Genomic DNA, 11,314 nt, shown 5'->3' on the forward strand with positions numbered 1-11,314 from the left:
GGAGAGGAGTGGAAAGAAGGAGGCAGAGAGGAATGAGTCAAAGGTAGACGTGGGGAGGTTAAAGTCACCCAGAACTGTGAGAGGTGAGCCATCCTCAGGAAAGGAACTTATCAGGGCGTCAAGCTCATTGATGAACTCTCCAATTTATGACGCCAGTCCTGCCAAGTCAAGGTGAGCTGCCAAGATATGTGGCATGTGTGAGGAGCGTGAGTGAGCTCCACCGCAGATGTGATAATGCGACCGTCTCCCGCCATTAAAACTAAAACACACCTCTCCATTATCATACCAGCCATGCAGGCCAGTGGGGGCTGGGATAGGTGCAGTATATTGTAGAGACAGTGTATCCTGGTCTCATTCACCCTCTACATATCCTCAGACCCATGCAGCAGTTATGCTCACACGTTCATACACACACTGCCTGTCCCTTCCCTGTGGTAGTTGGATTGGTGTGTGTGTGTGTGTGTGTGTGTGTGTGTGTGTGTGTGTGTGTGTGTGTGTGTGTGTGTGTGTGTGTGTGTGTGTGTGTGTGTGTGTGTGTGTGTGTGTGTGTGTGTGTGTGTGTGTGTGTGTGTGTGTGTGTGTGTGTGTGTGTGTGTGTGTGTGCCAGTGTGTGTGTGTGCCAGTGTGTGTGTGTGCCAGTGTGTGTGTGTGCCAGTGTCTGCGTGTGTGTGTGTCTCAGGTTAATTGAAACCATCCTCAGAGAGGTAAATATGTTGAACTCTCCTGGAGGCAGCTCCTCTGGTCCAACTCACAGGTGAAGCCAACCGAGGGAGAGGGGTGGATGTAAGGGAGGAGAGGGTCCACGTCAGTCCCTCCTGGACATGGCTGCCTCCCTGTCCTGTCCGTCTGCTGGCCGCCGCGTGGCTGATGAAGATCATAAAGCTCCAGCAATGCTGTTCCTGCCCTCTCTCTCTCTCTCTCCCTGCCCTCTCTCTCTCTCTCTGTTCCTGCCCTCTCTCTCTCTCTCTCTCTCTCTCTCTCTCTCTCTCTCTCTCTCTCTCTCTCTCTCTCTCTCTCTCTCTCTCTCTCTCTCTCTCTCTCTCTCTCTCTCTCTCTCTCTCTCTCTCTCTCTCTCTCTCTCTCTCTCTCTCTCTCTGCTCTCTCTCTCTCTCTCTCTCTCTCTCTCTGTTCCTTCTCTCTCTCTCTCTGTTCCTTCTCTCTCTCTCTCTCTCTCTCTCTCTCTTCTCTCTCTCTCTCTCTCTCTCTCTCTCTCTCTCTCTCTCTCTCTCTCTCTCTCTCTCTCTCTCTCTCTCTGTTCCTGCCCTCTTTCTCTCTCTATCTCTGTTCCTGCCCTCTCTCTCTGTGTGTTCCTGCCCTCCCTCTCTCTCTCTGTTCCTGTGGAGTGAATGTGATTCAACTGCAGGGAGTCACTCGCTGTGTGAGGCTCTTTCTCCATGAACACCTCTGAATATGCTGCAAACAAATCTGCTCTCACTAGGGTAGGACTGACTGCAGTCACATACATCTCTCTATTTGCCCAAAATAAGACTCTAAGACAATAATAAGACATTGCATTTGTTGTGACATGATCACACAGTTTCTTTCAGCCAGTTTTCTATGAAGAAATGTCAGTCTTCGCTGTATATGTGGCCTATTGCGACATACATGGCTATATGTGTGGCACAGTTGGCCAGTGGCAGCTTAATTGGGGAGGACCGGAACAGAATTAATGGAATGGTGTCGAACACATCCAACACATGGTTTCCGTGTGTTTGATACCATTCCTTTCACTCCATTCCAGCCATTATTATGAGCCATCCTCCCCTCAGCAGCCTCCTGTGATGCGTGGCATGTGGCCTTACATGCAAGAGGATCAGTAAGGTCTCCTGCCAGGTTGTATTGACCACAGAGCAGAGCTTCTCTCACAGCTATTTAACTCCTAGTATTAATGAGCTCTCCTAGGAGTGGTTGGATCTCTTCTGACTGCTGCGCTATTGAACACAGTGGGTTCTATGCATGTGTACATTGCTGAACACCCATCTAATTAGCTGGTATGAATTTGTACTCATTTCTCTCCATTCCTGCATAGATAGATGCACATGTACATGTTTTTATCCTCGCCGCCATCCCCCAGCATCTGTGGCTAAATGTATTGGCCACTTGAGTGCATTATTTACTGAGGCTGTATCCTCCCCGTGGCGCTCTGTTGGCTGTAGTAACGTATCTAAATGTTAGATCTGTCGGATAGCAGGACGAGTGAGGAGGAGACGAGGTAGCTAGGCAGCTCCAGGAGATCATCATCAAACTTGCTCTTCTGCCAAGCCTTGTTTGTCACAGCCGCGACACACCGTTTTATGAATTTCAATACAGTTTCAATACAGAATCAAATGAAAAGGGGAGAAACTATGATAGCACGGATTATTAATAAGCAAACAAATTTTGTTTTTCTCTTCAGTTGTTTGAATGATCACGTTTCCTGGCATGAGAAGTCGCTCTGATTAACCTCTGTGTTCCATACTGCAGCAACGTGCTTCTCTCTCTCTCTTTCTCTCTTACTCTCTCTCTCTCATCAGCAAGCCAGCCTTCACCCGTAAGATCTTTCTGCCATCTAGAGGCCAATCTAATACCATGTGCTGCACTGTCATCCCAGTAGCAAAACAAAGAGCCAGTATCAAACCTCACTCTTCATTTCAATCACTTATTTTACAGGGGCACTTTTTTTTTTTTTTTTGAAATGATGACACCTTTTAAAGATGCTTTCATTATCTGTGATTATCTATTGTTTTTTGCTGATATTTTGATGCCCAGTACACACCAACGATCTGACTAGCGAACCAACAGGCGATCTTCCGAATAAGGATATGGGTACATTCTCTCTAGTCCATCTGTGTTGGAGATATGTTGTTGTTCTGGTCTGTTCTTTCTTTTCTCATCTCTCTGTTTCACATTGTGTCTCACCATTTGCATGTGAGAATTTCACCCAGAGTGTTACATAACTTGTATTCCCTTACAAGGATTTGTTTTTCTGTAAAAAAAATAAATAATTTTGCTCAGAGCGTCTGACGGGCGTGTGAGCATCACTTTGGTTTTAATTATGTGTGCTATCGGTGTTCACAAAGTGTAATTATACATAAAGTCTGCGCGGAATAACTTTGTCAGCCAAGTGGGATGTAGAAATGCAGTAATTATAGATGATGTGGGTGTAATTAGGAGCTTCTTAATGAACGGACTTTTAAATTGGATGTTGCGTGGATGACGGAGTCAGACTTGGGTAGATGTTCCATCTTGTGTAGCCTATATCCAAAGAGCACATTTACAGGGAAACGTTGGAAGCAACACTGCGTCATATATATTTAGCAGTCCACTCTTCTTAGAAGTGAGGTAACAGAAGTTACTTTGCAGTCTAAATGAATTCATAATCAAATGTTCTTTTAGTAGCTTCTTCAATGTAAATGCGGTTGAATTTGCCACTGTTAAAGGGGCAGCTGGTTGGGTGAATAGCAGCTGGTTGGGTGAATAGCTAACTGTTGCTGCGGGCTTCATGAACAGGGCAGACATTTAATTTGTTCCTCTGAAAGTGTGAGCAGGAGTTTAAAATCTCTTTCGAGTCCCCTGCTGTCATCGAGTTGTAATCAGGGTGACAAACTGACCGAGATGCGTTGCATATGCTTCTGTACGGAGCACTGCTCCTCCTTCTCATCTCGCCGCTCGCTGCTCCACCATGACTCTTCATCCTCTTCCTCATCAAAGCTCGGGGATGTGGCTTGGCTCTCCTGCTGGGATTTCATATTCTCTCCACCATCGCCGATCCGTCATGATCTGCCCCTCTCCACTTTGATCAATATCTGATTGACCGTGTGACATTCACCTTGCCTGCCATGTCAAACAACTCCCTCTCTTGCTCCTACAAAAGCCCCTTTGAAGACCCGGTGCATGTTTTACCCATGCAATTCTCCTGAGAGTTAGAGGTGTGGCCGTGTTGACCGCAGTGGCCACCTTTCTAGTCAAAGACTGGAGAGACACGTGGCATTCATGTTCATTAAGTGCTCAAAAGAAAATGACTTGTCATGTGCTCGGTTCAATTCTCTTTGTGCTGACGTTACAGCAAAATCAAAGTAAAATGTCATAAAGGCCACCTGAGCATAACTCTAAAATGGCACCATTTATCCTTCATGTTATACAAAAGCAGTAAAATATACAGCAGTAATGCACATCACTCAAAATGGAAGGTCTACCGGTTGCTATAGTGAACCATATATTTCTGACTGTGACACAGTATCCAGAGTAAAATGTGACTCATGGAGTATCCAATATTTGTAATTTCTCAGACATGTTTTCCTACTCCCCTGCCCTGGCATCTTCATTATAAAAGTGGAAACAATAGCCAGAGTTTACAAGGACATATTTCATCTCCTTCCTGATTTAATTTCACCATGACTAGGAGTCAATCAAACCAGTTAATTTACTGACTTAAACAACATTGCTGACATCTACATTTTCTTTATTAGATGGGTTTAAATGTATAGAGGTGAAGTGTAGGAGGCTTTGGATCCAGTCTATTACACTGTTTTATGAATCAGGCCTTTAACACGGTCCACAGGAGTTCAGGGGTTCAGGAATGCTGAAGGGCATTTGCGAGATGTGCTGTCTGCGTTTTGAGAGACGGTCAGTTTTCCTGCAGGTGTCGAGAGCTAGACATGTAACTAGACTTCAGTAGCCTTACATTCCCTCTCCATGTGGTGTACTGTACACGGAAACCATGTAAGTGGAACACATTAGCCGTGTTACAGCGTCCCCTGTCGGACACACCTGGGAAAAATACTCCTCTCATCCCTGAGGCAGTCTGCCTGAGCCCCCTCCCCAAGTCCCTCAGATATGTTTACAGATCGACTCGGCCAAGTGGTCATGACTTGGAGCTGGGTTGAGATAGCTGATTTGCACAAAGCAGAGCTCCAATCCATCATGTGATTCAGCATTTTGTGAGACAGCTCTTTTCCCCGGCTTTGAGAGAAAGCAGGCTTTGCCAAGTAGCTGCATAGCTTCTAAAGCGGTGAAATATCACAGTGGTCCTTCTTCATTTTGTCTGCCAGTGGTTTGTGACTCCCGCGGAATTGCTTGACCTCAACCTTTACAGGGGATTGTCCCTCTGCGTGCCGTTTCCTTAAAGATTGTTAGGCTTGAATGTCATTTTATGTTGCCCTCCATTTTGTGAAAGGGAGCGGGGAGTCAAGAGAATTAGAATGTATTTCAGGTTCTGGAGCAAGTGGTGCATTGCTGCAACTCGGGGAAGGAGGGAGTGTGGGGTAGAGAAGGAAGGGGGAATGCTGCGGACACACTGTTGCTAGGAAACACTTGTGGCTTCTCCTCCTCTCGCTCTCTGTCTCCTTGAAGAAGCCAGAACAAAGTGACTGAAAGAAGCAGCCAGAGTGAAATGTCACTCGTATCCTCCGAGGAGTTTTAGGGAATGTGGCGCTTGTACCCAAAAGGCACTCTGAGCCAACATACCCCCGTCTCTGCCCAAGGCGAAGTGTTGGTTTACATTGCTGGCTGAGATTTAGCTACGGCTCCATTCACTCCCCTCTCTTTTTCACATCTCTCTTTCTAATTCCTTGCCATATGTCTATCAGCAGAGTCCCCCGAACAGATATTTGATTATCAAAGCCGCCCGGCTGAAAAGGCTCAACACTCTCTGCCACCAAAACCCCTTTTCTCCCACCACATTAAGATTCCGAGTGTGTCGACACGCCACCAGTGGCCTGGTCCTATAACTCCCCCAGGGGAGGGAGGGAGGGACTATAACCCCAGCTGTACTAGACATAACAGCCTGACTGGTGCTGTGCTGTTGGGCACACTGGTCATCAAAGAGGCTCCATACAGATTGCCCATCATGTGCTATGTCCACGTGGCAGCATTTGAATGGCCAAATTGGAGTGGAGTGAATACATTTCATTGATTGAATGTAGTTGCATTGTGTGCCTGCCTAAAGCTAATTATCTCGTGAACTCGAGAATAATGCTTTAAAAAAAATATCTTGTTAACTAAAGCTCTGACAGGGGGGCATGCTGCGGTGAGATGTACTCACGAGACTCACAGGCTTCCATCCATACTAATGCTGACGTGGCACGGTCACATGCACAACCGTATTATTGCGGGATAAAACATGTGTTTTTTGGCAGAATATGATTACACTGGTGTGGTGCTGAAGGAGAAAAGGACTGTTTCGGTTCTGAAGGAGAGTTGAAGATGCTGAGTACGGTGCTGACGCCGATGAAGATTACAATGAATAAAAGTCATAGCGGCAATGGACGCATGTAGTTAGCCTGGCTATAGCAGTTCCTTTAGGAGTGGAAACACAGTGAAGAATCGGTCCCTTCAGGAGAGAGAGCGAGCGACTGGGCAGTGGATATGTTTTTTGAAATGCCAATATCAATATTGACTGTGGTGGAATGTCCTGTGGCCAGGAGGGATGCGTACTCAAGACTGGGCTGACCTGGTTTCACACAGTCTTCTCTTTGTGTTGCCCTCACTACACCCACACAACTCCTCCACGGGACTGGTAAGCACTGCATACACTTTACTATCAAGACCTGGCTTTACATTTTTTGCCTGTAATAAAGTCCCTATCTATTTGAGAATGTATTCAATCTTTTATTTTGAATAAAACTAAAACGAAGGCTTGCCGAACGTTACGTAACAAATTGGTTTCTGTTCCTATTCTTAATTTTGTAGGTTTTGGAGTGCCAGTCCAAACTGCCAGAATGTTGTTAAGAATCTCCATGATCTCAGCTCTTCTTGCATACTGTGAGTACATTGTCCAGTAGTAAATGCCGGCTACTTTACCAGCCTGTTAGAGCATGCACCATGGAAGAGTAGTTGCATTTAAAAGTGGATTTCAGTCAAAACAATAAACACACTCAGTGCCTAGCACCCCCACAACAACAGTGCATGGAGAGAACCATATTAAGTGGTTGTAAATTAATGTAAACAGAATCCTCGGGGGTTGCATCAGCTTATTGGTGGAATGACTGTCATTTACAGCATGTTGGAGTGTTTCGTGCAACATTGCATCTAACCCAGGGTGCTAGGTGCTAGCTATCAGAGTGGCTTTGAAGGACTAGTGAGCAACAGGCAGCATCCCTCTTTTTAATTATATTTTATTTCACCTTTATTTAACCAGGTAGGCTAGTTGAGAACAAGTACTCATTTGCAACTGCGACCTGGCCAAGATAAAGCAAAGCAGTTCGACACAAACAACAACACAGAGTTACACATGGAATAAACGAACATACAATCAATAATACAGTAAAACAATCTATATACAGCATGTGCAAATGAGGTAGGATAAGAGAGGTAAGGCAATAAATAGGCCATGGTGGCAAAGTAATTACAAAGTAGCAATTAAACAAAATAACACTCGTATTAAGGCAATGAAACTATTCAACTGTTAGTCATAGTAAAATAAGACAGTCTACCATGTAAATAGATGTGTTGTCTAAGTATCTGTAAACAGGGCTCCGCCTGGTTGTATAAAAACTACCAGTGAGTGCTATTTAACCTAACAACAAGTCCATGTGGACCAGCATGTGCAGTTAGTTGTGTTTGAGATGTGTGTTCATATCAGGGGCTGCCTGGGTAATCAATTAGTATTGATTCATCTAGAAAATCCAACCCCACTGCATTTCCTCAAGGTTACAATGGTGCCGCGTGTGCCAGAGAAAATTGCTTTCCGTAAGGCCTGACTATGCCTTAGTGATAAGTAGCTCATTTCAATTACAAGGGCCGGCCTGTGTGTTCAGGCGCCATGACTGATTGGAAATTCATTGTGCAGTTGAGAGTAATAGAGTTAATGAAGATCCAACACTAGTGTTGACGACTGGGTGGGAGCAATGGATGCCGGTCAGAATAACTGCAACCTGCCCATTAACCTCTAAGCTTAGAAGTTAGCGCCTTGTTACGGTTTTGCTTAGAAGTTAGCGCCTTGTTACGGTTTTACCTGTGGAGGCCCCTGCATGCTTTTTACAGCGTTGTTGCAATACAAGTTAATTCATTGAGAGTGATTGAGAACTGCCCCCCCCCCCCTCTCTCTCTCTCTCTCCTACATCCAAGTCCTGCTGTTTGGTTTTGCTCTTGAACGTGAAAAGCAAAGGGATGGAGGGGTGGAGAAGGTTAAGGAGAAGAAGGTCGGAGATGTCATTGAAGTAAAAAAGGATTTGAAGGTGGGAAAAGACAATAAAGGAAAGAAGAAGAAGGTCGAAGGTGTTGTTGAGGTCAAAAGGGATCCAAAAGTGGGACAAAACAAGAAAGGACAGAAGCTGACCCGGAACGAAAAGGTCAAAGGCAAGGAGACAGGAAGTCCAAAAAGTGACAAGGAGCCAAGGAACGACACTCTCTGCTCCAGCATCGGTGGCATCTGCCAACGCAGTTTCTACGTCTGTCAGGGGAGGTACCTGAAGGACAAGTGTGCTGCACCTAAGACACACCAGTGCTGTATGCCAGGTGACACACTACTCTATAACTCTCTGCTTGGTAGTTCACATTAGGAGTCTTTTGGCTTTCTGCTATGTTCAGTGGTAACACAGTCTCATGTCTTGTCCCTACAGCCGGGGCTTGGAGCGTCCTGTGTGCCGGTCACCATAACAACAGAGTGAGGGGTTGTGACTTGTTTGGCTGTGGGGGCTTCAACTCTAGAAGGTCTCTGACATGGGAGGGGGCCTATTTTATTCTCTTTTGGGGACATTTCACAGAGCTTATCATACCTCTCTGAGCTTGACACTGCTCATGTTTAAATCACAGAAAGATGGGTTACATTACATCATTGACAATATAGGTTGAAATGTACGTCTAAGGCGGCGAGTAGCCTAGCGGTTAAGTTTAAGAGTATTGGGTCAGTAACCGAAAGGTTGCTAGTTTGAATCTCTTAAGCCAACTAGGCAAAAAATCTGTCAATGTGCCCTTGAGCAAGGCACTTAACCCTAATTGCTCCTGTAAGTCGCTCTGGAGAAGAGCGTCTGCTATATGACTAACATGTAAATAGGGATAAATATGTTTTGTATGTTTTCTCTCACAGAGATGGTGACAGCCTCCACAAGGCAGTGGATGTGGTGTGTGACGATTACAGCATTGTCAACGCCCCCTTCTCAGGTACCCTGAGTGGGCCAGTGGTCGCTATCCAGTACGATGGCGTTAAACTTACCAACTCCGGTGAGCACTTCATACTGTACAGTATACACTTGTAGCTTCATTGCCGTAGATTTCACATTCAGCAAAAAAAACACACAAGAGACTGGTAACTCAAGGATGCTCCTATACCATGACTGTGAGAGTGGAACCTTGAACAGCACTAACTAATCATTATAACCTTTCTAGACGATCTAGTAGCGTGTAATGGGGCATTAGGTAGGCCTGTGTTCTGTCCAGGCCAGAGGCTGATGTCTCGTTACGGAGGAAGTAACGAGGGATTTGGAGGGATTAGCCACGCTAGTGGAGGAGGGCTGAGATCCCACTGAACTCCCCTTTTGCCTTTGACACTTGGACCTGGCTTCTTTTGAATTTCCATCAAAGGCAGCTAATGCATAATGATCTCCAGTAATGGCCGTCGTTAAGGCCGCAGCCATGCGTCTGCATTAGCCGTGTGCATCCTGGCCTGATAAGCAGCAGCGCAGGAAACGGGTAAACAACATTATTCTGGTCCTCGCTACCTCTAATTGAACCGCAGTATGGGAGGAACACATGTTCTGTCAGACTCTTTCATCTTTGTGCAAACTGTAGCATGATTAGGCCTCGCAGGGAACAAATGAACGATCATCTGATTGCAGTGCAGTGTTGAAGAATGAGGGAACGGCTTCCTAATGTGTGTTAGTGCCCGTCTGTTTTCGCTATCATGGCAAGAAGATCTGGGACTAAATGGGTATTGTTCATATTACTATTGTTTCACGCTTTATCATAACCGAGGTCTGATGTGCATCACAAGATGGTATTGTCCCACTGAGCTAAAGCCTGGGCAAGTCTTCAGGTCTTCAGGCAAGGTTGCTCAAGGTTACTCATCACGCAAGGGTCGTTCACCGAGTCCTCTCCCTTACATTAACAGTCTTTTCTTAATTTGTATGACAGAGTACTGTGTGAAGATCTTCAACATCCGTCCGTACCGCTACGTGGGGCCCATCTCTCAGGGGGAGGCCCTGGGTTACCTGCTGCCCCTACAGGAGCGCTTCTCTGGCATCACTTCACACATGGAGTTACAGATGTGTGACCGCTCCGACCCATCACCGTACATCTGAACACTCCTGGGCCACATGTGACAGGCCTCTATAGACTGAGGCTGGGGACGCAGATACTTTTCTGAAACCCAAATACTGATTTCCCTAATATGTGATGGGGAAAAAACCTCTCTCCACCCATTCACTTTGACCACATCCCTAGTACTATAGATAAACTACAACCATATTTCTCTTGGTATTCGTCTCTATGGTCCTCCCATGTGAGTGAATAGGCCAGGTACAACTGCAATTGTCCTTTGCACCATCAGAGGGCATTAAACAACATGTTCCTAGATGCAGTATTCATAATGTACCACAAGATGATGCTACATCTCAACACAAACCTCTGTGTTGAGCTGAAAATGTATCACAAAAATAGTTCATCCATGCCAACTTCAATTAAAGTGTGTGTAGGGCCTACTATTTGGATGGCACTCTTAAGTTAACAAAAAAAGAAGGCAAACACAGTGGACAAGCAGTACTCCAACCCCCTTAATTGTGTATTTTTCAGCTAATTTTAACATTTGTGTCTTTCTAAATGTATTTGTGTTTTTCCATATATGAATGTAGTGCATGTTCAATAAAAAATGCAAAACCAACACTTTATAACACACTCTTTCTGTGCATCTAATCAATGCTAAACTGAAATGGAAAGACAGAGCGACCAAGTAGGCTCTACCACATCAGTCATTCCATGTGCAACAGAGAAGGATTGCATCAAATATATTTATTTGTTTTTACTGCTTTAAATACTTCAGTAACCAGTTCATAATAGCAATAAGGCCCAAGGGGGTGTGGTATATGGCCAATATACCACAGCTAATGGCTGTATCCAGGCACTCAGTGATGTGTTGTGCGTAAGAACAGCCCTTAGCCGTGGTATATTGGCCATATACCACACCCCCTCGGGCCTTATTGCCATTATAAACTGGTTACTGAAGTAATTAAAGCAGTAAAAACAAATGTTTTGTCATACCCCATGGTATACAGTCTCATATACCACGGCTGTCAGCCAGTCAACATTCAGGGCTGGAACCACCCAGTTTATATTTGCCAGTATAGAGTGCCCTTCAAACAAGTGGATTCACATCAATAACAGAGCTCTGTTTGACAGATGC

General features: G+C 45.2%; 1 protein-coding gene across 1 annotated transcript; it reads left to right on the forward strand.

Annotated features, from left to right (window-relative positions):
* Window positions 1–5,721: 5,721 nt before the first annotated feature.
* Window positions 5,722–10,795, forward strand: LOC139583915 (uncharacterized). Its single transcript, XM_071415424.1, has 6 exons — window positions 5,722–6,496; window positions 6,670–6,741; window positions 8,047–8,436; window positions 8,541–8,631; window positions 9,008–9,141; window positions 10,051–10,795. Exons 2-6 carry the CDS (start codon window positions 6,699–6,701, stop codon window positions 10,215–10,217), a joined length of 825 nt encoding a protein of 274 aa, XP_071271525.1. The 5' UTR covers window positions 5,722–6,496; window positions 6,670–6,698; the 3' UTR covers window positions 10,218–10,795.
* The last annotated feature ends 519 nt before the right edge of the window (window positions 10,796–11,314 follow it).

The sequence above is a fragment of the Salvelinus alpinus genome, chromosome 1, assembly GCF_045679555.1.
Source record: "Salvelinus alpinus chromosome 1, SLU_Salpinus.1, whole genome shotgun sequence".
Lineage (NCBI taxonomy): Eukaryota > Metazoa > Chordata > Actinopteri > Salmoniformes > Salmonidae > Salvelinus > Salvelinus alpinus.